A 27,713-nucleotide genomic window follows, 5' to 3' on the forward strand; every position below is an offset into this window, starting at 1 on the left:
CCCTCTTTATTAAGAAGCACTTCAAGATTTCACAGTGTCTTAGGGTCATATGAGTGATAAATTATCCCACGAACCTGTTAGCTGAAACAGCATTCAGAATACAAGAGCAACAGATAAGAGTTTCCCTTGGGTGTTCAGTGATATTTTCCAGCAAAGATAGATTAGGGATGTTCAGTTTAATGAGTTGCTGGTTTAGATAAAAGGGACTTTGCACTTCCACTGCAGCTCCTAATAATGAATAAGAACATGCTCTTTGCTGGGAAAGGCAGGAAAGCGGACTTGAGAGCAGAGCCACGAGCTCCTACGATACACAGCTTCTGGAATGCAACCAAACAGCAAGCTTCCTATGATGAGCTGGTAAGTCACCATTCTCAAGTGCAAACCAGGGAGACAAACATAAGTTTGCTGCATGACCACTTTGCAGTCATATTGCTACTATCCAGATAACTAGATTTGCTCCAAGAGGATCTGCGGCTGCTACTTTCATGATCTGGGATAAAAAGTTATTTCATCTCAGTTTAAAATGGCCTGTTCTGATTCTTAATATTAAACATAAACAAACAAACAAAAAAAACAGGATGAGTTATCTAGCACACTAAGCTAGCATTCCATCCAAAAATTAGTTTCCGTGTGTACAGTCTCTGCCCTTAAGTTTCTTTTGAGAGAACAACTTGCCCAGTCCTGATTATCAGGAATGACTAGAGAATCAGAGCACTCCGGCGAAAGCCTGAAAAGCCGCCTGGTACAGATCTTCTCCAGGCCTTTCTTATTTAATGGGCCCTCACTGTTCCCTGAAGTGAAGGCCCAATTACTTCTGCAGTGACAGAATCAAGACTGACCATCAAAAAATGCTCTGACTTTTTGGTTGCACAACTCTGTGAACATACTAAAAACCACTGAATTATACACTTTAAATGGGTAAACTGTATAGTATCTGAATTATATCTCAATAAAGCTATTTTTAAAAAAGCTCTGACTTTCATTAGCAAGAGTAAATGACCACTAAAAGTGAAAATAAACGTTCCTATTTTGCTGCCAAGGCCATTGGTGATGTCACCCAGATAACTAGGTCTGCCCCAGGGTACCTGTCAAGGCTTATTGGGGTGCAGTTTAACTTGGCTTTTCGTCATCACATCTTCTGAGGCAGGATCAGGGGCGAGGGGCCAGGGGCCAGTGGGCCTCCGGGAAACTCACTTGGAACAGGGGCTGATCACAGTGGGTGTGGGCGGGTAAATCAAGGCCACGTTCACTCGCTCGCTGCCGTTCTTGGGGCAAATGATCTCGGCCACTCCTTCAGGTCTGGGCTGACTCAGCAACTCCCCTGCAGGAGAAGGGAGGAAAATGCATGAATGAGAACTGCCTTGAAAATGGAACCCATTTCCAGAGACATACAGAGCTGGGGGGAGGCAGAAGGAGAGAAAAAGGCAGGGAAGGGGCTACAGACAATGGAGTCAGAGAACACACGTGCAACTCAAAATGACAGAATCAGCTCCGCTCCCACTGCCTAAATTCTCAGCTGATCGCCACGGAGAACGTTCTAATCATTGTGGCAGGAAGGCGACGGCTCCAGACAAAGGCAGCCTCTGCTGCAATTGCCCTCACCTTCCTTTCCACAGACTGACTCCAAAGACCCTTATCCAGGCAGTGCAAATGGAGTCAGGGTCCCCAGAGTCCAGTGAAGCAAGGGCTGCCAAGGAAGTATCATCATTAGGATTTGGGGCAGATGGAGTCAGGGAGACTACAGCAGCCTTACAACGGAGCCCAACATCAATGACTTGGAAACACGGTGCAATAAAGGCATTAATAAAGTAAATGCCCCGAAAAGAGCTCAGCTCCGTACTAGCAAGAGGACTTCCTGGACAGGTGTGCAGGCGGCCTTCGAAGGACCCACACAGTACTGTCTTATGATTAATGGGGTCTAGGAAAAACAGATAATTAACTTAATGGATTACCATCATACCTCAAGGGAATCTGTGTATTCTGCATAGCCTGGATTTATTCTCTCTCCAATGAGATCATTAAATCCCTCGGAGCAGGGATCACTCCCACTCCTTAGTTCCCAGCCAGTACCTTGCCCCTTCCCCCTTCTTCTCCAGGCTAGTACTGTGCTCTCACTCAGCAAGGACTCAAAAAATGGCTTCTCTGCTGATGATGGTGCACATTATGCCTAAATTCCCTTCATTAAGCCTAGAAAGTAAATAAGCTAAACCAAGGATGTGAAATGCACGTCAATTGGGGAAAGCGGCTACTGAAATTAAAATTTCAACTCCGTGTTAGCCATCATTTCTACTACCAACTTGACATTCTAGAGACCCTAAGGTACATGCTAACATACAGGAATATAAAAATCCATTGCCACAACCCTGCATCGTGGGACTGAGAACATCTTCTTGACCAAAGTGGGGATGTGAAATGAAACGAAATAAAGTTTCAGTGGCTGAGAGATTCCAAATGGAGTAGAGAGGTCACTCTGGTGGACATTCTTATGCACCATACAGATAACCCTTTTAGGTTTTAATGCATTAGAATAGCTGGAAGTAAATACCTGAAACTATCAATCTCCAACCCAGTAGCCTTGACTCTTGAAGATGATTGTATAACAATGTAGCTTACAAGGGGTGACAATGTGATTGTGAAAACCTCGTGGATCGCACTCCCTTTATCCAGTGTATGGATGGATGAGTAGATAAATGGGGACAAAACCTAAATGAAAAATAGGGTGGGATGGGGGGGTGATTTGGGTGTTCTTTTCTACTTTTATTTTTTATTCTTATTTTCACTTTTTCTGGTACAAGGAAAATGTCCAAAAAATAGATTGGGGTGATGAATGCACAACTATATGATGCTACTGTGAACAACTGATTATACACTCTGAATGACTGTATGGTATGTGAATATATCTCAATAAAATTGAATTAAAAAAATAACAAACTTAAAAAAAAAAAAAGTAGTGACAGAGATCACCGTGTCTTTTCCAAAACATCTGGCAAAAATTCAACCAAGGAGAGAAACCAAAACTGCTAACAAAATTGCTTTTCAAACCTCCACCTGAGTTGACTTTAGCTCTTTCCTCCCATTAAAGCTTACACTTCCCTTCTATAATGTCTTTTTATTTCTCCTTCTTCCTTGTGTGTGTGTGTGTGTGTGTCTTTTTATTCACACACATCCAATCCTCTGTATCATTCTTTCCTGCCTCTTCTTCTTCCCCACAAGTGGCTACTTGAAATTCCCTTTCCAACACCTCCTTCTGTCTCTATCATTTGCAGGAGAAGGAGAGTCCCATTTCCTCCTCCAGGCTGAACTTCTTCCTAGACTCTCACCTGCTGAAAAAGCCTCAAGGTCTCAGAATTTCCAGAGCCCCTGATACGCTGCCTTCCCCAAAGTACACTACAGCTCTGGGAAGAGATGCTAGTATAGCCTTCAGGTGGGGTCCACTTTGAAGTATGAGGCTCTGACACATACAAACAATACTCTTAGGGACCAGAATAAACATCCCAGCAGGTAACCAGGCTTCCACAGAAGAAATTACTCCAGGGAAGCTGCAGGAAGCTGAGTCACCTAGGAAGGAGGGCTTTTCTTCTGGTTTTAAAAGAGCAAGGTTGCTTTAAATCAAAGTTCTTTAAAGTTGCCCTTCTCAGCATCTTAATCAGGCCCAGATTAGCCCAGATAATATACAAACAGCTAGGATACACAGTTGCTTTCTTTAGATTCTGTACAATATTTCTTTGGAAAGTCTACAAATGGATGTAACCGTAAGAAAACCAGAGCCATGGCCTAAATGAGGTGGTTTTATGACAAGAAAGCATCCACACTGATGGCAAGCACACCTAAAGAACTCACTCCCCACAAGAAGTGGCTCGGGGCAGTCAAAAATTGTTTAGACAAATTCATGTAAATAAATCAATAGCAAGGACCCACTGCGAGAAGCTAAAGCTGTTCGGGGGAAGTATGACGTCTCAAAACTTCCAAGGTTAACGCTACAGAGGACAGCTAGGCCTTCCATGACCCTATTCTCTTAGCAGCAACCATTTCAAAATAAAATTTATTTTTATTTTAGAAATAAAATGAACTAATCTCATAAGTGTGCATCACTGGTGCTGTGATCTGCAGTTAACGGATTAGCTGCTGGCTGAGCTCCCTGCTGCTCAAAATGGCCCTACGTGTATGTACGTCTACGGGAAAATGTACATCAGTACTCAGACTGACCCCTAGAAGTTCTGACACTGACCCAAGTTAAAGCTGGGTCAGACTCTCCCACGCCTTTCTCCGCCATTCGCTCCTTCCAACTCCCCTCCCCTCAGACGCCTGTGCCTGCCACTTGGCTCCGTTTTCACTGCTAAGGGTTTATATAAATACAAATCCACCCAAGAAAGGAAAAATATTTCCCTTTTTCCTGCTCTGGATAAAGTTCCAGCAGACTTGGCTGAGGATTAGACATGCTTCAGAGATCAAAGTGCGCTTGGGGAGGGCTGGGGGAACTCAGAATGCAAGTTGGGATTATAAAAAGCCCACACCACTGGACAGAAGTGCTTGTAAAAGGTTCCTCTTTATTTTGATAGCCTGTCACCTACTTCTTCCTGCAAAATGGTTCCAGGATCAGAGAAGTCCGTGCAGACAGTATAAAAGCTGTCAGACTACAACTTTCTCCCTCCAACATTAGTTTTCCTTTTAAATGAAATTGAGAGGACCTGTCAAGACTGGAACTGAAATTTGCAGCCCTGGCTCAGCAGCCTTATCAAAATCTCTGATTTTGCAACACAAAGGGGAGCCACTTTAAGTCCACAAGGAAGATAACAAGAGTTTCTGTAAATGCATTTTTTTTCTCTGAGGAAGGGAGGAAGAAGAAGGAGTGGGTGCAGTGGTGCAACCAAGGAATCCATGGACGGACCAAGGTTTAGACTTGGACTCTCGGAGCTGTAAGGCTGGGACAGCTCAATTGCCTTATGTTGCACATGAATAATACCCCTGATGTGTATGACAAACACTACAGGGAAATATATTCCAGCTGGGATCCTTCTCCCAACGTGAGGTCTTCGTTATCCAGCCCCCATAATCAAGTGGCATTCACAGAAGACCCAGTCTGGACTTGGGGCCATTCTAAACAAATCAACAAAAAGCACTTATGATGCCCTGAAAAGCATTACGAGGCATGAAAAATTGCGGCCCAGCACTTCTTAGCTCCTCCAACCACTCAAAAACTGTAATTATGAATAAGAATGAATTCTTTACATTTCAATTACACTTCCACTCAAGCAGTTGCAGTCTAGTTCCAAATTGAAGCCTAAAGGCAGATAGACAAGGAATAGAGCACAGTCACGTAAGCTTTAATTAAAAGACAGGATGAAAGTATAGGATCGCCAAATATGACTGGTTCCGTCAGAGGGAAGGGCAGTTCTGTGAGGTAGCCTCTGCTGGGAGTCATCTCAGTCTACACAGAAACTACCTCTAATTCTAGAGGTTGCCTTGCACCGCGGCATGGGTTTACTTCTAGCCCTGACCTCTTCCCTGATCTTCAGATCCAGATGCCACTGCCCCCTTGACATCCCCCCTTGGGCACTGACATGTCCGAAAGCAAACTTTTGATTCCCACACATGGTCCCTGATGCCACAAAATTACTCCTTTACTAGCCTTCCTCACATCAGTAAATGTCCCTGCCACTCTTCCAGTGACTTTGGACAAAAAAATGTGGAGTTGTTTTTCGCTCGTTTTTACTCTCACACGCCACATTGAGTGCAATATCGCTTCCCATTGCTCTAACTGCAAATGCATCCAGAAACTGACCCCCTGGCTCAGCAGCCCTGTCCACGCCATCACCAACTCTGGACTACTGGAGGGGCCTTCTATCTGACCACGCTGCTTCTGCCTGCTCCCCACACTGTAGCCCCACATCCTTTCATCAAGTCGGTCAGATCATGTTACTCCTTTGCTCAGAACCCTCTGTTTTCTTTGTTACTCAGAACGAAATCCCAAGTCTTCAAAGCTTGTCTGCAGGGTCTTAGGGTCTGCTCCCATCTATGGCTCTGACAATACCTCCTGCCCCTCTCCTCTGTTCTTTCTGCTCCAGCCTCACAGGTCTTCTTGCAAAGCACACTCACCTCAGGACCTCAGTCCTTACCACGTGGCTCCTCCCACTCCCCCCCCCCCCCCCCCCCCCCCCCCCCCCCCCCCCCCCCCGGCTTCATTCGGTCTCTGCTCAAATACTACCACCTCAGAAAGACCTTCCCCGCCCACCCTGCCCCCTGGTCATGCTCTGCTTCATCAACCTGCCTGCTTTTTCTTCACAGTACCGATGGCCACCAGACATACTGGTTGACTGGGTGTCTCCTCTACTAGGATGAAGCTCCAGGGCGAGGGGATTTTAACTTGGTCACTGCTGTATCCTGACCATCTGAACAGTGCCCGGCACACAGCAGGCTCCAGATATCTGTTCCATATCTCAACTAATCAATTAATGAACCCATAAATTCAGGTTCTGTCAGCACTGCAGTTTTGTGGTCTAAAATCTGACACCGCTGTGGCTCACATTCGGGCCACTGGGGCCAAAGTCTACCCTCTCTTCTTTCACAGGGTACATAAATGCCTTGTTGCACGGTTTACCTCCTCTGCAGACCACACCAGAGGCAAAAAAACCCAGAAGCATTCCATAAGTCACCCTGCTTTTTTGTCTTACCTCAATCTTGTATCTTTTCCAAACTAAAGTAAAAGGTACCACAAAGTCAGGATGCATTTAGGGACATTCTAATGCCAACATCTTAAATTATTTCCAAATTCTGAGGGCTAAATGGCTCAGAGAATCTTTAGGGAAGCCTGAAAATGTAGCTAAAAGTGTCCTCTTGGATTATAGTTGGAAATGGGTTATTTTGAGGGGGGGAGGGTAGAGGTACAACAAATATAGGCTTTATCGAGTGCTTTGGTTGTGGGGTAGGAGGTGAAAGCTAAAATTACAGCATCCCCTTCTCTCCCCGGCCTCAGGTACTTCCTTCCACTCATGCACTGATGAGCACCCTGCTGAGTTCTTGAGGGGGTGCACCGAGGATCTCTGGAGTTCTCTCTGTGTGTAGCTCTCTCCTCTCTGCACATTCTAGCCATGTTGGTGTCAACTCAGGGAGTCTGCTGGGCTCTGCCTCAGTTCCCCCTCCAGGCAATGCCACCTGGAAACTCTCCAGAGGCAGGAAACTGGAGCCATGACAGGGCCCACCTGGTTTGTGTCCCATCTCTCACAGATCACTCTCCTTTGCTGTGTGATGCTCAGTATCCTGAAAAACTGTTGTTTTATATATTTTGCTTTTTTTTTTTCCAGATGAAAGGGAAAATACAGTACCTGTGACTCCACCTTTGCCAGAGTACAAGTGTTGCTATAGGTTTTGAAGTACATTTGATATGATGAATGAAATAGTTTTTTTTCAAAGGTAAGGCTCTTACCGCACACCCTTTAGAATGGCTACTTTAAAAAAAAAAAAGGAAAACAAGTGCTGGGAGAAATAGCAACCTTAGTACATTGTTGGTAAGAATGTAACAGCATTGTGGCTCCTCAAAAAGCTCAACATAAAACTACCATATGACCTGGCAATCCCTCTTCTAAGCATAAACCCCAAAGAATGAAAATCAGGGACTCAGACAGATATTTGCACATCAATGTTCATAGCAGCATTATTCACAACAGTCAAAATCCAAAGATCCATAAATGAATAAACAAAATGTAGTACATACAAGCTACTCAGACTTGCAAAGGAATGAAGTGAGTCGATAAACCTGCTCCAGAGTGCCCTTCTCCCACAGAATCTCTGAATGACTAGAAGAAACTAGCAGAGCCATCTTCCTCAGTGCTCCAAAAAAAAAAAAAAAACAGTTAAAGGGCTGTAACTGGGTTAGTGTCCTATCAAGAAAAGCAACTTAAAACTGGTAGGAGAAGCTCCTAGTGCCTTGGCTGTCCATCCTCCTTCCCCCGGCCCCCAGGGGTGTGAAGTCCTCCGCACTCCCACTGCGAGCCCCTGGATCAGAGAGACCAGTCACTTCTGTGCACCCGCTGGGGAGCCTGTCACTCAGGGCCAATCTCTCTGATGGCAGCCTGAAGACTGCACCAGGGCACTCCTCTCTGGTCACCTACCAGAACCTGGCCAGGAAGCAGAGGCAGCTTGTGGACAGCAGAAGCATTAAAAGCATTAAGAAAGAATTAGCTCAAGGCCGCCTGAGGCAAAGGATTGCCAGATTTAAGACACACGATAGGACACCCTGGATGGGGGTGGGGGTGGGGGGATGGGGGTTCTATTTCATAGGGAGTAAAGGGGGCTCTCAAATTCCTGTAAATAGGGAATCCCTAAGGCTATTAGTGCAATGCCAGGACAAGATGCAGGCTCAGAAAAGATGGAGAGAACCTCTCACAAGAAGACATAATTATAAATATATGTGCTCTTGCCAGCAGAGCCCCAAAAAGTATGAAGCAAATATGGACAGATTAGATACTGGCACATCTATTAGATTGTCTAAAATGAAAAAAACATTACTAAACCCTATGTTTGTGAGGCTGTGGATGAACTGGGGCTCTCACACACCACTGATGGCAATGCAACTTGGTATTGTCCACTATGAAAAACAGTTTAGCAATTTCTTAAAGAGATGAAACATACATCTCCTGTATGATCCAGTGATTCCACTTCCAGATAGTTACCCAAGAGAAAAGAAAGCACACATATACAAAGACCTGAACACAAAAGTCCAAGCAGCTGTATCAGAATAGCCCCAAACTGGAAGCAAACTAAATTGTTCATTCACAGGTGAACAGATAAACAAACTGTGGTATATCCATAGGATGCAATAGTACTTAGCAATAAAAAGGAATGAATCATTTATACATACAATAATGTGAATGAATCTCAAAATAGTTATGCTGAATAGAAGAAAACAGACAAAGAAAAGTACACTGTAAGATTCCATTATATGAAACTTTAGAAAATGCAAACAAATCTATAGTGACAGAAAGCAGATCAGTGGTTGCCTGGCAGAGTTGGAAGGGATAGGAAGGGACAGGAAGAAGCTATTAAAAAGGGCAAGAAGAAACTTCTGAGGGAGATGGATAAGCTCATTATCTTGATTGGGGTGAAGAATTTATGGAGCTATACATATGTCAAAACTTATCAAACTGTACACTTTCATATGAGCAGTGTACCACCACAGGCCAATTATATCGCAATAAAGCTGCTAAAAATACACACACACAAACACCCTATAGTTCACCGAAAACCTCAACTATCACTAAGAAACACCAATTGGTGTTATGGCATGACTTCTTCCCCAGAAAAATGAAATGCTTGACAAATTCTGGGAAGTGTGTATTTCATTTACCAATTCCCAAGGTTTTCATGCTAAAAATTCAGGTAATCTCATCTATCAAATCCTGAAAAGAAGAAATGTAGGCATGCATCTTTCCATTGACTTTTTTTTCAGCTTATATTTACAATGATTTCATTTGTGGCTCACTGTGATATTTGTAATACTATTTGTTAGATAAAATTCAAGCTAAAGCTATACTCAGTCATGCCAAACATTCTAATAGGCTGCACTACCTACCAAGGGCTATTAAATTAGTAGGTCAGAAAGTTAAAGATAATTGATGGCTATAAGCCTTCAAGGAGTAGCAATAATATGGAAACACAACCTAATGACTGCTGCTGAAGGACAAACAGGTACATTGCTGTTGAAGGAAAGGTAGGTCAAGGTGAACACACCCCCATTCATCTCTAATCCACTAGAGACAGGTGAACAAGGCTCCCCTGTCCTCCACTTCCTCCTCCACTTAGGAGATTCTCTCTTCCTACTGCAAGAGTATCCTAGCACCAAAGTGAGACCTAAGATTTAGTTCATCCAACCATACCACCAAACTTCACGGCAAAGACAAAGCTTAGGGTAAAAAGAGAAAGAACACTGGCATCCTTAGTATTGAACATATGGTAATCAATTAGCTAACTCATCAAATTAGCTCAAAAGAACACTATCTGCCTCTCCACCAAGACTGGAAATTACATCACTTTTGAAAAAATAAACAGAAAAAGGAATAACTATCACAATAATCTGTCATCTACCAGAAAATTTATCCCAGTTGATATGGGAGAATAAAAAGCACTCCTTATTTCTTGTGCTGAGAATTTACACCAATTTACATGCAAGCCATTTAATTGAAACCCATGTGTACCAGAGATTATTAGTCTAATAAAGCCATTTGAAATAATTATAGGCAGTTCACTAGCCCATAAACACTTGATTTTTCAAAAGTAATAAATGGTCCATTCCTCTGAGCAGTGCTCTCCTGGGTGCCTATAATAATTCCACCTAAGTAAGCCATGTATCACCCTGTGTCCTTGGTTATAGCCCCCAATCTTGCAGCAACCTCAAGCGCAGCTGTCATGCCCCCAAACCCCAGTTCAGCCTGCAAATGGGGGCTCTCGTCCCTCCCATTTTCTCCCTACTTCTCCAGCCTTTGCCTATCCATACATCCTCAACTATGCATCCTGCTATGGACTGAGAGCACCAAGAAATCATGTCTACCAGAACTCCTTAAGAACGAGTGGGTTACATGGGCTCTGCAGATTGGTCTGGAAGCTTAACCTGCATTCAGAGTGCATTGCTACTTCAGGGCTGTATCTTCCACTTTACAGCCAGTAGGACCAAAATGAATTGTTGGAGCACAACCCTTTTGTGGCTTAGGGACAACTTACGTAATCCAAAAGCAAAGGTTCTCTTCACACCCCACAAACCTATTAAAAGGGACCTCTGAGGCACGATCAACATCACATATCATGCGATGAACTGTAGGTAACATCGGCTTTTATAAATAGCTCACTGCTCAACAAATCCCCAGATTTTCTATAATGCAAGAGACATAGAGATTTCTGTTTGTTTTAGAGAATAAGAAGGATTGAAAAGAACATGAGTATTCTGGCAGTTTGAAAGGGAGCTCTGTCACTTATCTGCTAATCTGCTGTGTGACCCTGATGAAGTTGCATAGTCTCTCTGAGCCTCATTTTTCTCATCTGGGAACTATGGATAGTAAATGCCAAATATATACCTCATAGAAGTCCTTCAAGAATCAAATGATATTTGCAATGGACCTGACTCTATGCCTGGCACATAATTGCAGCTCACTAAATGTTTATTTCCTTCTTTATATCCTTATTAATCTGAAACAGAAAATCCAAGGTTTGAGCAAAGATAACTTCTAGAAAGAGAAGTGCCTGTTAGAGGAGCAATTAAAAGACAACACCTTGACTCACCTGTTATCTTCTCTAAAATCCCCTTGCTATCATTATATTATGGCCCACCTCCAAGGCAATACTTCTTTTATAAAGAATATCTAGCACTTTTACACATATGAAGGAAGTATAAATTTGTACCTCTTCTCTGGAGAGAAATTTGGCAAGATGAGCCAAAATGCACATATCCTTTGACCTAGCAATTCCACTTTCAGATTTTCTATTGACATACCCACAAATGGGAAAGGATATATTCTCAACCATTTATTGCAGCATTGTTTCTAAAGTAAAAGTCTGAAAACATCTCAAATGGTCATCACTGAAGGGCTGCCAATCAAAAAGAACCAGTGAGCTCTCTATATACCATTATGTCCAGTATATATTTTTAACTTAAAAAAAAAAAAAAGGTACAAGCTAGTGTTTATATTTCGTAAGGAAGAAAAACTATTTTTCCCTAATTACACATGCAAACATGTATCTGTATAAGCATGGAGTATTTCTGTAAGAACACACAAGAATCTGGCAAAAGTGCCTGCTTCTAAGGAAGAGAAATGGATGGCTGGGGACAGGAGAGAAGAAAGACCCCTCTTTTACCTCAGAGCCTTTTGCACCTTGTGAATTTGGTACCATTTATGTATATTACCTATTAAAATATAAGTTAAAAGAATCTACTCCAGAATATATTTAATTTTTCCTTCTTTTCTCCCTAGAATAGCTTTCTTTAAATATACCTTTTTAATATAAAAGTTAACAAGCTTGTTTTAAATAAGTAAATATATATAAAGACTTAATAGAAAAGGTAACCATTTTCCATCCTTCCCAAATACCCAGTGTTAGACTGGTATGTGCCCTTCCCCTTTCTCCTTGTTGAGACACACTGTTAAAGTATATATACATACCAGAGATGTATTGTTGATTTCTCTTATTTATACCAGGTGGAATCATACAATAAGCATAACCACAATACTCTTTTCTCGTATCTATATTCTTTCAACTCTGTTTCCAATTTCTTATACATTGTTTTTCCTTTCTACCCATACTCTCCCACTTCCAACACTCCTACAAATTTTACATAAATGGAGTAAAATTTTATTGGAGTCCCTTTTTCTCTTTTTAAACTTTGCTCCTCCTGCCTCCACCCCCTTTCCTGAGCAATCTCCTTGGTCTCTGGTGGGAAAGTCTACATACCCACATTCCACCCCTGGGGTGCCTATGAGGCCCTCCCCTTTGGGGCTGGCTTCTGTGCTCTGGCCATTATAGGGTCAGGGATAGGACAAACACCAGGAGTGCCTGGGGTAAGCTCTATCCAGTGGGCCAGTTGCAGATAAATGTGGGCTCTGGCCAATCATGAAGTGTGATCCCAGGCTAACACTCTGGTGCCACCTGCATCATGAAATTAATGATCCAAAGGGAGAAGCCACCGGATGCTTTTAACAAACCCAAATAACACATTTGATTAAGAAAAAACAGCACATGTGGCAGAAAATAGCTCTCCTCCAAGTAAAGGCCTCTAGCTTAACGATCTTCTCTACCTTTATTCCTTTAAAAGTCAGCAGAGAGGAGAGAATATGGACGTGAGAATGGGGCTCTGTTACAAGGATGGTCACCCCATCTGGCCGCCGGGATCTGCCGGCTCTACGTCTTTGGGCATGAGAGCAAGCAGCTGCCCAACAGAGACAGAATGAACCACCGCGGATTAGCAGCTTCTGTGTAAAGCTCTCTGGATGCCTCTGAGGCCCTGTGGCATGAGGTCAAAAATCTTAATAAGGAGGACGGGAGTGGAAATGGAAGATCACTGACTCCTGAGCCTATTTCCACCCTGCATTTCTTGGTTCTTAGATTTCATCATGGCACATTTCATGGAATTGAGCATGGAATCACAATCTTTGTTCTGCGCCGAGGACAGTGTACACATGGTCATCCCACTTCCAAACAGGCTCATGGCTCTTATGGCCACACACAGTCTTTACTGATCATGAGACTACAAGTCAGTGACTGATCATCACTGATTAATCAAAGTTTCATTTTTGGAGGAGCGTCACATTTTCTTAAAGGGGGGGGGGGGGGACTTTGAAAACTCCCACAAGCCAGGCAGCCATGACTAAACCTTACTTTAGTGTTACAAGGACTTGATCTGCAGTTAAGACACCTTCCTCAAACCTCAGGTAAGTGAAAATGTTAGCAGATACTCTGCAGAGTCTCAAATGAGGTTTTAATAAAAATGCCGTTAATGTCAATCCCAGGTGGCTGAATAGTAACTTTCAAAACATGTGCAAAAGACAGGTGGGTTCTACTTAGCATCAGAGCATTTTGGCTTATTAGAAAGGCCTTATGGATGACAAAATTCATGGATTAGCTTTAGATAAGCAATGCAGCAGAGAGGAGGATGGTGAAGCAGAGCCCCCAGTTCTGCCTCCTACTGGCAGTGGGTTCCTGGGCAAACAGCTTTAAGGCCTCTAGGCCTAAGTTTCCATATCCCTATGGGAAGGGGTCTCTATGGAGGATAGAGCTGTTGTGAGGACTGAATGAGATCACAAATGCAAGCTCCCGGGCCTGGTGGTCCTGGCCACGGAGAACCACACAAGGGCAGACCCCTGACTATGGAAGCCAATTCCTAAGTGTGGTGGCAACATGCAGCCTGGTGAGAAAAAGCTGAAGTAGGAGGATCAGGTTGCTCCCGATGGAACTGAAATTGGGATGAGAAACAGAATTAGTCTGTGGTGGGTGTCTGCAGAAGAGAGGCTGGGACAGGCATCTGGATCACATGCGAACTGCACAAGAAGCTGGTCCAAGCGGGGAGAGAAAAATGGAGCAAGTCCTCAGGGAGAGACAAAGGAAGGAGAGAGGGACAGAAAACAGGAAGGGCACTGAGATGGGGAAGGGGGATGGGGGGCAGAGATGGGGATGAGGGAGTTGAGATAAGGATGGGGGGTTGAGTTAGGGTCAGGGAGAATGGAGATGGGGACAGGGGGTTGAGATAGGAACAGGGGAGATGGGGATGGAGATGGGAACAGGGGATGGAGATGGGGACGGAGATGGGACTGGGGACAGAGATGGGGACATGAGCCCAAGATGGGGACAGAATGCCTGACAAACAGGAGAAAGGCAGCCTGGAAAGAGGTATCAATAAACTGAAAGTAGGAGGCAGCACAGATAAACAGAAAACAAGACGTTTGGGATGGGGGGCACAGACCGGGATGGAGGAACAGAGACAAAGACCATCGCCATGTTCCAATTCATATACAGAAGACCTGTAATTTGTTTTCTGTCCTTGGATTCCACAGGATGTCTATGCCCTTATAAAAATCCTGCTTTTTTCCTTAAATTCACGCCACAAGGATAATATTTCTTTAAAGAAAAGCACTTTGACTAGAACATAATCACCACGAAACCACTTATTGAGAGTATCCATTCCTTTCATTAACTCTTAAGTTATTATTTGCAACTTACAATGTGACTCTAACAAATTATTACAAAAACAACTTTTGAAACCTTGGCTTTAAGATGAATAATTTTATTTCCCTGTATCCAGAGATTGCAAAGGCACAGTGGGCATTTCTGCGGGAGTAGAAAGAAGTGCAAATTCCCAACACATCAGATTCTTCTGCACCCTAATCCTTCAGCTATAAAACGAAGAAGTTCGACTAGTTAGCTCTAGGCTCTGTCACAGATAAAATACTGTGAAAATGTATTTTCTACTTAATTTTCTAGGCTTCTCAAGTTAGACTCCCTGCAAATTTAGAATGAAGAGGAACGATCTTCTAAATATGGCAAACAAACATGTCCTCGGCTGTCACAGGCCACTCTCCCACTGCTTCCCCCATTCGCCCATCCTCAACCTCCGACACAAGCTACCAAATCAGCAGAGCACCAAGAAGAGCGGTTAACAGAGGGGATATATGTGAAAATTCAGCACACCCACAGAGGCTGTGTTCGGTCTTGGATTTAGCAGAGAGAGCAGCCAAGCCTAAAAAAGAAATCACCTCTCCAGTAAAGCCCTGCACACAGAGAGGTTACTGACTCCTTGGCCTTCAAACAACTGAGCCACGACATACATAATGCATGAGTTGAGCGCCCCTGTAAAGGGCCTATTACTGTGTTCTATATCATGGTAAAATTTCCCTGGAGTGAAGGAAACAATGGCAAATTATACAAAAAAAGGTGACATTTAATTTTCTACATAAATGAAAGTGCTTTTCATTCTCAACAAAACAGTACCCTTCTGGAACTCACAGCTACATGCCAATTAACCAGACCTAAATATTTACATCTGTGCCACTCTCTTGCTCTGACCCCAGCCTGCAAGGTGGATGCCCTGACCAGAGAAGCCACCCTGGCAAATCCAAGCTCCACGTGTCTGTGAAAAAAGAAAGCTGGGAAATAGGCAGGCAACCCTGTAAGTCAGGCCACCCACTCAAGGGCTCAGCGGGGCCAACCTCGCGCTGGCCTTCAGTCATCTGAGCATTTGTTAGACACACAGGCCTGGCTCTCCAGCCCTCGGAACTTCCCTGGAGTCAGTGTCCACTCCTGCCTGGGAATACGAAGTCCTCATCTGGCCCCAGAAGATATGCAGTCTCCTTTAAACTGGAACACTGGAGGCAATTACAGAGTCCCTGGCCCTGGCTGGGCCCTGCCCAAGGCCCCTTGAGAGCTGGGCCATCTGTGGGTGTGCCAACCCCGAGGGCTGGAAGTTTGAAGTGCAAGGGTTCTTTCTATTGCACATGCGGCAATGTGAAGAAACACACAACACTTTCTGCTCCATCAGAAGCAGAATATAATTCTTGCCGGTATTCAGGATATGGCAACTTTCGTAACATGGGATTCTGCTCTAAATCTCACCAGCAGAATGGATGTAGATCTTCTCTAAAAGACAAATGATCTGTGGTCGAGATGGATGTGACGGTCAGAAGCCAGGCAAAGAATGACAAGCGAGGGAGGGTATACATTGATTCTGAAGCTCAGGAAAAGGAAATGGATCAGGGAACAGACAAGCAACCTGGAGGTGAGACATGAAGGAACCCAGGAATGAGCTGGCTGCAGCTGAGACCGTGGAGAAAGGCGGATGCCAGCCTCAAGATAAAAGTGCTTTTCTTCCTTCTGCCAGAGACCTGTCTCTGCTCCCAATCCATGCTCAGTGTTTTCAGGTTCCCAGGCTAGACTCCCTGGGGACAGCTTTCTCCAGAGAAGGGAGAAAAGGCGCCAAGTCTGCCGCAATCTCATGCTGTCACAAAGATTCTGCAAAATACAGAATGACCCCCACAAAAGTTTAAAGGGATAGAAGACTAAACAAGAACCGCTCTAAAAGGCAAAGTTTCTTTCCTTGCCAAAGGAGCCAATTTTTAATCTTCTCCTTCAGCTCCTAAGATTGTATAACTAAGCAGAGGAGGCTCAGAGATAGAAGGAACCCATGATATTATCTAATCTCACCTCTCATCTTGAGTTGAGGCTGAAGCCCACTGGATGAAATGACCTGGCTCTGAATAGCTGCTTGAACAGCTGCACCCAAGGGGTTCTCATAATGGATTGATGTCAACTTCCTACCAATTTCCTTCCTTTAAGTTAACACATATTCACTGTTTGTTTTTAACCTCAGCAGGAAAGAACAATATGTGGGGAAAATAAATGTCCCTCTTCCTCCTGACCACCAGTCTATTCCAGAGGTAACCACTGTTACCTATTTCCCAGGCACCTTCCAAAACTACTGCATGCAAACAGAAACGTGTGCAAACACACAGAGAACTCTGAATTATGTGTTAGGAAGGAAAACGTGCCTAGCTAAATGCCTTTGCAGATTCCCTTGGAGGTGTTGGATAGCCATGGGATAGTTTTAGCTAATGAAATGTAAGCAGAATCTGCTGGGAACTTCTAAAAATGTTTTGGTTTTCATGATTAGCAGCCATCCCTTCTTTTTTTACTCTTTCCATCTTTTTCCCGCCTGGCAAGGCAGCTGTTTCACTGGGCAGAGTGGCAGCCACAAAGGGGCAAACGTGAGGACAAAGGCTCATGGATTTAAGATTGTAGAGCACACCCGAGTGCACAGTGGCTCAGCCGAGACTTGTGCCAAAATGTCATTTTCAGTTGCTCTGAGGTCCTTCTGTTTGTGAGCTTTTTTTATAGGGCTCCAGCAATTAAATCAAGACCCACCCCGTATGGGTGGGGTCCGTATCTCCATGGAAATAATCAAAAAAAAAAATGTTTCACTCACAGTTGATTGCCCACACATGCAGATTCTTGTTGTAAAAGGGATTTTATTATTTGTAATTGATACCTACCTGACTGATATACCCATATATCTTTTTGTTAACACATATGATATTAGACTTACATACTGACTTGTTATTCATTTCGTATCTTGAATCTTTCCCATTCAGTACATAGAGAATTGCACCATTTTTCACCACCACACAGGATTCCACTGTAGCCTTCTGACAGTCATACAGGCTATTTCCATGTTTTGCTATTATAGCTATATATAACGGAGTTATAACAAATATCTATGTAGTTGTTTTTCATGTGTTTGCTGGAGAATATTTACAGGCTCAAAAATGGAAATCACTGGATCTAAGGATACATACTTTGAAATTCTGATACTGCGAAAATGCCCTTCAAAAATACCATCTACTATATATGTGTGATTTTTTCCACATATCCTCACCAACAATGGGTATTATATAAAATGTAATCAGGGTCACTCTCCTAGGTGAAAAAATGATATCTCATTATAATGTTAACTTGAATTTTTAAACAGAGTGAAGTTTAGCATGTTTTCACATACTTGTTTCTATCAATGAATATTGGTTCAACTATCCATCACCTTTTTCTTATTGATTTCTAAGAATTCTTTCTATACTAGCCCTCTGTCTGAAATACAAAGATTTTCCCCAGCATATTATTTGTCATTTGGCTTCATTTACAGGATCTTTGCCAAACAGACATTTTTAAATGCTCACATGAAATTTTCCATTTTGGAAAGTTAGCCTTTCCCTTTATAGCTTCTGTATTTGGTGACGTACTTAGGGAAAAAAGGCAACCCCACTCCAAGATATATTTAAAAATGTACTCGTTTCTTCCAATACTCTTTATAATTTCATTTTTTTAAGTTTAAATATTTGAGTTATCTCTAATTTATTTTTATCAAAGGAATGAGGAGGGCCTCCAGCTTTTTTTCCTAAAGGTTAGCCAGCTGTCCTAAACACCACTTATTGATTAATTTACCTCCTCCACAGATTAAAAATGCCACCTTTTGCATATCTGGCGGAACAGTGCAAAGCAGCACAGCTTTGACAGAACTCTGGTCCCACCCACGAGAACATTTCCATCATGATGCTAATGAAAATAAAGAAGAGGGCTCATAAATCATTTGGTTGGCTTATAATGAAGAAAATGAATTAGCAGGATGGAACTAGAGACTTAAAAAAAAAAACCTCAAAAGGCTGGAGCAACAGGAAATATCTAAGAAGATAATGGCTTGTAGTTAGTTAGATCCTACATTTAGATGCAACAAAATCATTATGCATCAAATACAGAATCGAAAATAACGTGGAAGCACAGCAAATGCCAAATACTCTTTTGAATTCTGTCATAGCTTTGATTTATGATTGCCCAAAAGTTTAAGTGATCATAAACCACCTTAAAAGAAGCAGGTCCATGTCTTATTAAGATAAGACATAGAAAGAGGTTCTACACTGCCATTGCTCAGGGCACTAACCTGGAATACTTAATTCTGTTCTGGACACTACCCTTTAAGGGGAATGTCAACTAGACCTTTTTTTAAGTACTTTATTTTCTTTCTTTTCTTAGGAAGAAAGCAAAAGATAGAGGCATTTTAAGAGTCTCCCCCTGAGTGCCTCTTTGTTACTCAGATGTGGCCCTCTCTCTCTAGCTAAGCCAACTTGTTGGGTGAACTCACTGCCCTCCCCACTATGTGGGATCTGACTCCCAGGGCTTTAAATCTCCCTGGCAAAAAAGGATATGACTCCCAAGGATGAATCTGGACCTGGCATCATGGGATTGAGAACATCTTCTTGACCAAAAGGGGGATGCAAAATGAAATAAAGTTTCAGTGGCTGAGAGATTTCAAATGGAGTCAAGAGGTCACTCTGGTGGACATTCTAATGCACTATACAGATAACCTTTTTAGCTTTTAGTTTGTTGGAATGGCTAGAGGGAAATACCTGAAACTGTTAAACTGCAACCCAGTAGCCTTGACTCTTGAAGACGATTGTATAACAATGTAGATTACAAGGGGTGACAGTGTGATTGTGAAAGCCTTGTAGATCGCACTCCCTTTATCCAGTGTATGGATGGATGAGTAGAAAAATAGGGTGGGATGGGGGTGGGTGATCTGGGCATTCTTTTTTACTTTTATTTTTTATTCTTATTCTGATTCTTTCTGTTGTAAGGAAAATGTTCAAAAATAGACTAGGGTGATGAATGCACAACTATAAGATGGTACTGTGAACAGCTGATTGTACACCATGGATGACTGTATGGTATGTGAATATATCTCAATAAAACTGAATTAAAAAAATAGATTGGGGTGATGAATGCTTAACTGTGTGATGGTACTGTGAACCATGGATGACTGTATGATATGTGAATATATTTCAATAAAACTGAATTTAATTTAAAAAAAAAAAAGATAGAGGCATTTGAAACAATATGACATGCAGAAGGAACAATCTGAGATTCTGTGGGCCCACTACACCCTGGAGGGCAGGACCCATGCCTTGTTTATCTGTCTAACCCCCCAGGCCGTGCACAGTCTCTGGAAATCATCCACCCCCAATAAACAGCTGTTGAACAAAAATGAAGACTCCAGGAGACAGGATTTATGTCTTTAGACTTCTGCAGGAGGTCTCCTATGGCCCCCTAGGTCCTGGCCCCTATTCAGTCCTTCCTTGTTTTTACTTTGGATTATGTCAGCTGAGAGAACTCCTTCCCTCCCTCCTTCCATCCTGCAGCTAGCACTTACCTTTCTAAAATGCAAATCTAGGCTCCCCCAGCCTCCTAGGTTAAATTACTTCTTTGGGTACTGCATAATGGGCCCTATGTAATCTGGCCCTGCCCACTTCTCTAGTGCCCTGCCACCTTAACACAAGCATTTTCCCCCAACAAGTCCCAACAGGGCTTCTGCAGAGCTCCTCCTTCTCCTTTCCCTCTCCCCCAGGAGACCCCCCCCATGTCTGACTAGCAGGCTCCAATTCAACCAGCAACTAGCTGCACTCCACCTGGAGGCCTTTCCCAACACCCTTATCCTGGAGAATTCCCCACTCCCTCCTGTGCCATCTCAGCACTTCATACATAACTCTCATTGCAGTTTTCACATTGGACTATAATTTATTCATGGACACTTCTATTTCCTATAATGGACTGAGTTTCTTGAAATATCTGGCTGTGTCTTACTTACCTGTGTATTCTCAGTGCTTGGCACATTGTCAGTACTGATTAGGAGGTACAGGAAACAATATTTCAAATCAACATAAAAAAGAAACAGAGTCATTCTTGCCCCTAATGGCCACATAGTCTGAGAGGAAGGCCACAGAGGAGATTCCCCACTGTCTAAAACATTTGTAGACTTCAACAGAACTCAACTTTTTACGTGTACACCTGTGCATACCTGGTGCATGAGGTCTGCGGTGTTGCCTGAGATTCTACATTTCTAACAAGCAACCACGTGACTTTGAAAAGGGGCTTGGATGCTTTCAGTCTCTTTGATCTTGAGATATCCCACAAAACAATGTCATGAAAGGTGGCCCATTTGCCTGGCCTATACAGCCATTGACCAAGGAGGAACTATTTACTTAGAGTTATGTGTTGGGAAACACTAAGCTAAAAGGTCCAAGGGAGGGATGACTGTAAAAGTTCCTAAAATAAACTGTGAAGAATCCAGTTTGGCATCATGACTTTTTACTAAGCATCAGTCACTGTTTCATTAGCTATTTGGTTTTCACTATTGTTTTTGCTTGGCTATTTCAAAACCTGAATTATGGACATCATGCACAAATAAAAGGGAAAATCATTTGAGGTGCATCTAAAATGACAGATTATTAGATATAAAAGGGAGTTTGCTGGGGATTATTCTAGGGTCCTCTAGATCAGCATTCTTATTTCACAGGTAAGGAAACTGAGGCCCAAAGTCATCAAAACGGGCACCGTAGCAAACTCTCCTGGAGTCCTGTCCTATATTTTCAGTATAATTTCTCTGCTTTTAAAGCCTGCTTAAAGTCCAAGTTTGAATATAAATATGCTTATTTCAATTCTCAGAGGTAACGAGAATATTGGACTTGAGAAAAGAGCTTGATCAAAGAAATTAAACCTAAAAGTCCACCTTCTTAATTACACTACCTGGTTTCAAAATTAATCATAAAGCTAAAATAGTCAAGGGAGTGTGAATAGACATTATAGATCAATGGAAAAGAAAAGTTCAGAAACAGACAAACACATAATGGTTGATTGATTTTTGACAAAAGTGTCTAGGTAATTCAAAATGGAAAGATTTTTTTCAATAAGTGGTTCTGAAAAAGCTAGAAATCTGTATGGAAAAAGTAAACCTCAACCATTATCTCTTGTCATACACACAAAAAAATAACTTGAAATGAATCCTAGATCTAAATATAAAAGTCAGAATTATAAAATCTCTAGCAGAAAAGTTAAGTAAAAATCTTCTTGACCTTGGGACAGGCAAAAGAAGAATTAAGAAAAAAACTGATAACATGAACTTCATCAAAATTTAAAACTATTGCTCTTCAAAAGACAGAGTTAAGAAAATGAAAAGGCAAAAGCTACTGACTAAGAGAAAATATTTGTAATACTTGCAACCAAACATACAAAAAAGCTCTTATAACTCAGTAAGAAGACGACGAGCAACCCAATTTAAAAATGGGCAAATGATTTAACGGACACTTCACACACACACACACACACACACACACACACACACAATAGTCAATAAGCACAAACAAAGATGTCTCTCATTAGTCATCAGAGAAACGCAAATCAGAACCACATACCCATTAGAATGGCTAAAATTAAAAAGACTGACAATACCAAGAACTTTCATACATCATTGGCAGAAGTGTAATGGTACAATTACTTTGGAAAAATTTGGCAGATTCTTACAAAGTTAGACATGTACTTACCATATGACAAACAATTCTAATTGTAGAAAAATGACAATATACATTGTTTTAGTTTCTTGGTTGCTAAAACAAATACCATGCAATGGGTTGGCTTAACCACAGGAATTTACTGGCTCACAGTTTCAGAGGCTAGAATGCCGGCTTCCTCCTCGGGTTGGTATCATCTGACTGGCACACAAACTTTGGGGCTCCTTGGCTTTTCCGTCACATGGCAATGCACATGGCGGCATGTTCTCCTTTCCCTTCTGTGTTTCATTGACTTCCAGCTTCTGGATGCTCCCCTCGGCTTCATCTCTATCTGACTTTCACTCTGATTACAAAGGACTCCAGTAGCCTGGATTAAAGCTGAAACTGATTCAGTTGGGCTACACTTTAACTGAAGTAACCTTCTGAAGAGATCTTATTTACGACGGGTTCACACCCACCATAATGCAGACCAAGACCAAGAACCTGTCCAAACTGGGGTGCACAATTCAATCCGTATCATATGCTGCAAAAATACTTATAAATGAATGATGTTCATAGTGCTTTCATTCAAAATAGGCAAAAAATGGAGACAACCCAAATGTCCCTCATCAGATAAACAGATACACTGTGATATATCCTAAAATGGAATACTGCTCAGCAATAAAAAGGAACAAACTACTAATACATGCAATAGTATGAAAAATCTCGAAACTTATGCTGAGTGAAAGAAGCCAGACCTACAGCTCCCAGATTGTGCACCAGGCCACCTCAGAGTACCATGGTGAATTCACAGGGGTACCATAGGATATTTTAAAATTTTAATGGTAACATAACAACAACTATGAGATATCATGCAAACAACTTCAACTGAGTTCTTTGGACCTAATTATTTAATAAATGGAACTGTTAGGTATTTCTTCTAGCTCATGAGTTTCTAAAGGTGCTGTGAACCAAGAAAGTTTGGGAACATCTGAATCAGACACAAAAGAGTACACACAGTATGATTCCATTTATATGAAATTCTAGAAGAGGCCAAACTAATCTACAGTGACAGAAAGCAGATCAGTGGTTGTCTGGAGCTCAGGGTGGAGGGCAGGAGGAAGACTTTTGGCATGATGGAAATGTTTCATGTTTTGATTGGAATGGTAGTTACAGTCAAAACTTATTGAACTCATCATACACCTAAAATAAGTACATTTTTGTGTATATTAATTATACCTCAATAAAGGTGATTTAAAAAGAAACTACTCCAAAAATATGCCCTCATGGGCCTTCAGCTTCTTTCCAAGGTGGTAAGTGCCCTGGAACAGGGATGATGCAATTCTCATCACCAAAACTGTCCTCACAGAACCTTATAATAAAGCCCCACAGCTCACACTCAAGATCATTTGTTCAGGAATTTCAGAATTTTTCTCACAATGAAGATGTTCCACAAGCAAATGAAAAGTGAAACTCAATCCCAAACTTGATTGGGTACCATAGGATATTTTAAAATTTTAATGGTAACATAACAATATCTTTTTATGAGAACAAATTTTATCTCAGCAATTTAAGTTTTAGCATTTATAAATATTTATAAAGCTCTTCTCTCCTACTCCCTCAGGATTCCGGCCACTGAATAAGATTTGAAATTAAAAATTAAAATGATAATATAACCCATTATGAATCGTATTTGGAACCCCAATAAGACCATGTAGAACAGTCAACTTTCCAAGATAACTCTCATTAATGATGTTTTGAGATTAAACATTTTCATGGCCCTCTACGTTATTTAAAACAATGATTAGCAAACTACGGCCCACTGCCTGCTTTTATAAATAAAACCACAGCCATTCATTTACATATATATTCTGATTCTTTCATGCTATGACGGCAGATTTGAGTAGTTGTTACAAAGATTGTTTGGTCCACAAAGCTCCAAATATTTACTATCTAGCCCTTTATTGAAACAGTTTGCCAATCCCTCATTTCGAATGTATCTGAGCTAAACTAATATACTGAACCATGTACGACAGGGAGGAAGGAAGAGAAAACCAAAAACCTAAATTAAGCATTTATTTTTAAATACAACAAAAAATTATATATAGGTTGTGATTCATGAGAGGAATTTAGTGTTTCAAAAGCTAATTTCAGGCTACTCTGACAGCTTCTGAAAATGTGTAGCTTAAGCAATGTCGGGTTCTGAATTGTGTCCTACTCAAAAAAATCTACTTCTGGGGTTGTTTCGAGTTGCAATTTTCAATGGCTCTAAATTGCTTAGAAAATGTACCCAGTGTTCTTTTTTAAGCACTTCCTGGGTGACTGATCCTTCTACAAATGGACTTGAGTCTGAATGCAGTATTGATGTGTGACAGGAACATATGAAGTAGAAACAGTTTACTTTTTCCCTCCTCTACATATGGGTCTGAAAAATCTGATTCCTTTTCCCAATGGAATTTCATCATTTTTCCACAAGTTAACTAACCTTTCTTCTTTCCTCTTTCTATTTCACAGTTACAGCCATCTCCCTGTTTATTTCAAATGGCTCTTTACATGTGTATTTTGTCTGCCTAATGTAGAAACTAGAACTGATTTCCTCGAAAAAGTTTGCAAATATTTTTCTGTAAGTTGAACTGGGTGGATATGTGTGTGTTTGTGGAGAACAGTGGGGACCAATGGGAGACACTGACCTTGTGACTTTGGCAAAACATAATAACTAAGCTCTGTATCTGAAAATATTCACTTAGCATTTTTGAAATGCAAACTGTTATAAATATGTAATCAGCAACTATATGTTCATATCACTGCATTTCTTAAATGATGACACAAATTCTATACTAGGTTGGACAAGCTCTTTTACATGCTTGGAGTAGAAAACCAAGTAAGTTATCCTGCCAGGCTTTCAAGTCAAAAGATTCTAAGAAGCAAAGCAGCAAAAGACTTGTATCCCGAATATATAAAGAACACTTACAACTCAATGATAAGATGACAAACAACACAATAAAAAATCTGCCAAAGGTCTGAACAGATGCTTCAAAAAAGAAGACATATGAACACATGGAAAGATGCTCACATCATCAGTTAGCAGGGAAATGCAAATTAAAACCACATATCCGCTGGAATGGCTAAAAACAAAAAGATAATAAATACCAAGTATAGGCCACGATGTGACTGGAATTCGCACACACTGCTAGTGGGAAAATACAATGGTGCAGCCACTCTGGAAAACAGTGTGGCAGTTTCTTATGAAGTTAAACATACACTTAACATACAACCTAGCAGTTCTACTCCTAGATGTTTACCCAAGAGAAATGAAAACATTATGTCTACACAGACATGCACATGAACATTCATAATAACTTTATTTATAATAACCCAAAATTGGAAACAACCTAAATGTCTATTAACAAGGGAATGGATAAACAAACTGGTATAAGTCATATAACGGAATGCTACTCAGTAATAAAAGGAATGAACTGATACATACAACAACAATGACAAATCTTCAAAGTATTATGCTAAGTGAAAAGCTAGAAAAAGACTATCCTTTATGATTCCATTTATATGAAACTCTAAAAAAGACAATTCTAATCTATAGTGACAAAAGGACTAGAATGAGAGAGGGATGACTGGGAAAGGGCAGAAAGGAACTTGTAGTAATGAAGAAAATCAACTGTACCTTGATTGTATTGGTGCTGATACATGCATATAAATTTGTCACAACTCTTTGAACCATACACTTAAAACGGATACATTTTATCCTACGTAAATTATATATCAATAAAGGGTTCTTAAAAAAATTATCATCCTGTGTTTCCAAATCAAAAGATTAAAGCAAAGCAAAGCAGCAAACCTGTCCCTCTTCCTCACCCCTCCATTTCCCACCCCGTCCTTCTAATAAACCTTAATACAAAAAATTCCACCTACTATCTTCAACTTTTTCTTGTCCTTTCATGAATACAAGTCATTTTCATATTTTGGAGGACTCTGTTTCTGTGATCCAACACAATGCAAATAAAACAAAGGAAAGTATTCTTTCATGATACACACAGTATTTGTTTGATGTTCAGCTTTACGCACGTGAAAGGCAGACTTTAATTCAATTACAAATTGCTACTTAAAAAGATAAATGCTATTAAGAAATGACAATAATATTGACAAACTAAAGCATTAAACTTTATGAGATCAATAAGTTCATTTCCTACAGGAGGCCACTATTCTGGAAACCAATTACTATTACAATTTCTCCTTTCTGGAAAATCAAACCTGGAGAAAAGAAAGAATAAAAAGAAATAAGCATTATAAGTTTAAAAGACTTGACACAAAAATTTTTAAAAAGAGAAGAAACAAGCAAAGCCGTTCTTCTCAAGTCTTATTCAAGACATTAATTGAACATTATTCGTTCAATTTGCAAAGAAAAGAAAATGTGACACATAAGTCCTGTCAAACTATAAAGTGCTATACCTTTGAAAACTATCATCATCAAAAAGCCAGATGGTCCCTTTAAGACAGCCTCACAGAAAGAAGTAGAAATCAAAAGACCCAATTCTGGTCCCAGCTCGATGGATTATGAGGTGATCTTGGGCGAGTAAGCACCTGGCTAGAGCCTGTTTCCTTATGCAGACCAATCTATGCCTTCCTCATCTCACATACTTGCTCTGACCATCTGATGATGGCATGCAAAAAACTTTTAAATCATCAAGCAGTCTCCAAGCAAAGGCAACAGTATTTATTCTTATTAGTTTGCTCCAAACAATTTAATCCATTATTGATTGCATGTATCAATGGAAAATTCTTATGAATCTTTGTAACATAAATCCATGGCAGAATAGTACTTGGCTGCATCCAACTAAGAAATCAAGGACACCTTATTTCATTTAAAATTTCAAACGAAAGATCTAGTACCTACCATGTCTGGACCTGAACTGACACAGATGAATATTTCCAGAGTTTTTCTATCAACTAGAAATGAGTGCCCTCAAAATAACTAAAGGGAGATAAAAAAGATCTGATAGAGCCCCATCAGCTTCTCTTAGTTTTATCATATCGATGAAGGAAAAGATATTTTTGTAGTGTAACTCAATGTTTTTAAAAGATTCTTACCCATGAAAACATTTAACCAAGCCACAGATGCCCCAGTTCCCCCATTATCAAAGAGACTCCAGGGACGTAACAAGATGCTTTGTCCCCACCTGCTCCTCCCTGGACAGCTGTGACATGGCCGAGTCACTCATGGAGCCGGAGACGACACCATCACCACACACGACACACCACACGAGAGCACAGTGCCTTCAATTATCATAAGGGCGTGATTCTTTTCCAATGGGTGATCGTTTCTTAAAAATTCCTTTAGAACAAATTCCATTAACTGGATGCTAC

General features: G+C 41.2%; 1 protein-coding gene across 3 annotated transcripts in view; it reads right to left on the reverse strand.

The window, feature by feature from the left end:
- Positions 1-27,713, reverse strand: part of MFHAS1 (malignant fibrous histiocytoma amplified sequence 1) — a 96,013-nt gene that overhangs the window by 11,080 nt on the left and 57,220 nt on the right. For 2 of the 3 annotated variants that reach the window (XR_005216035.1, XM_037831276.1), the window contains exon 2: positions 1,195-1,321. Coding sequence is in view for 1 of the 3 variants with exons in the window: in XM_037831276.1 (XP_037687204.1) it covers positions 1,195-1,321 (127 nt within the window). In the remaining 2 variants the exon portion in view is untranslated. Of the gene's footprint in view, positions 1-1,085; positions 1,322-27,713 lie in introns of all 3 variants that reach the window. The other variant, XR_005216036.1, reaches the window with a different exon arrangement.

Source organism: Choloepus didactylus, chromosome 3, assembly GCF_015220235.1.
Source record: "Choloepus didactylus isolate mChoDid1 chromosome 3, mChoDid1.pri, whole genome shotgun sequence".
Lineage (NCBI taxonomy): Eukaryota > Metazoa > Chordata > Mammalia > Pilosa > Megalonychidae > Choloepus > Choloepus didactylus.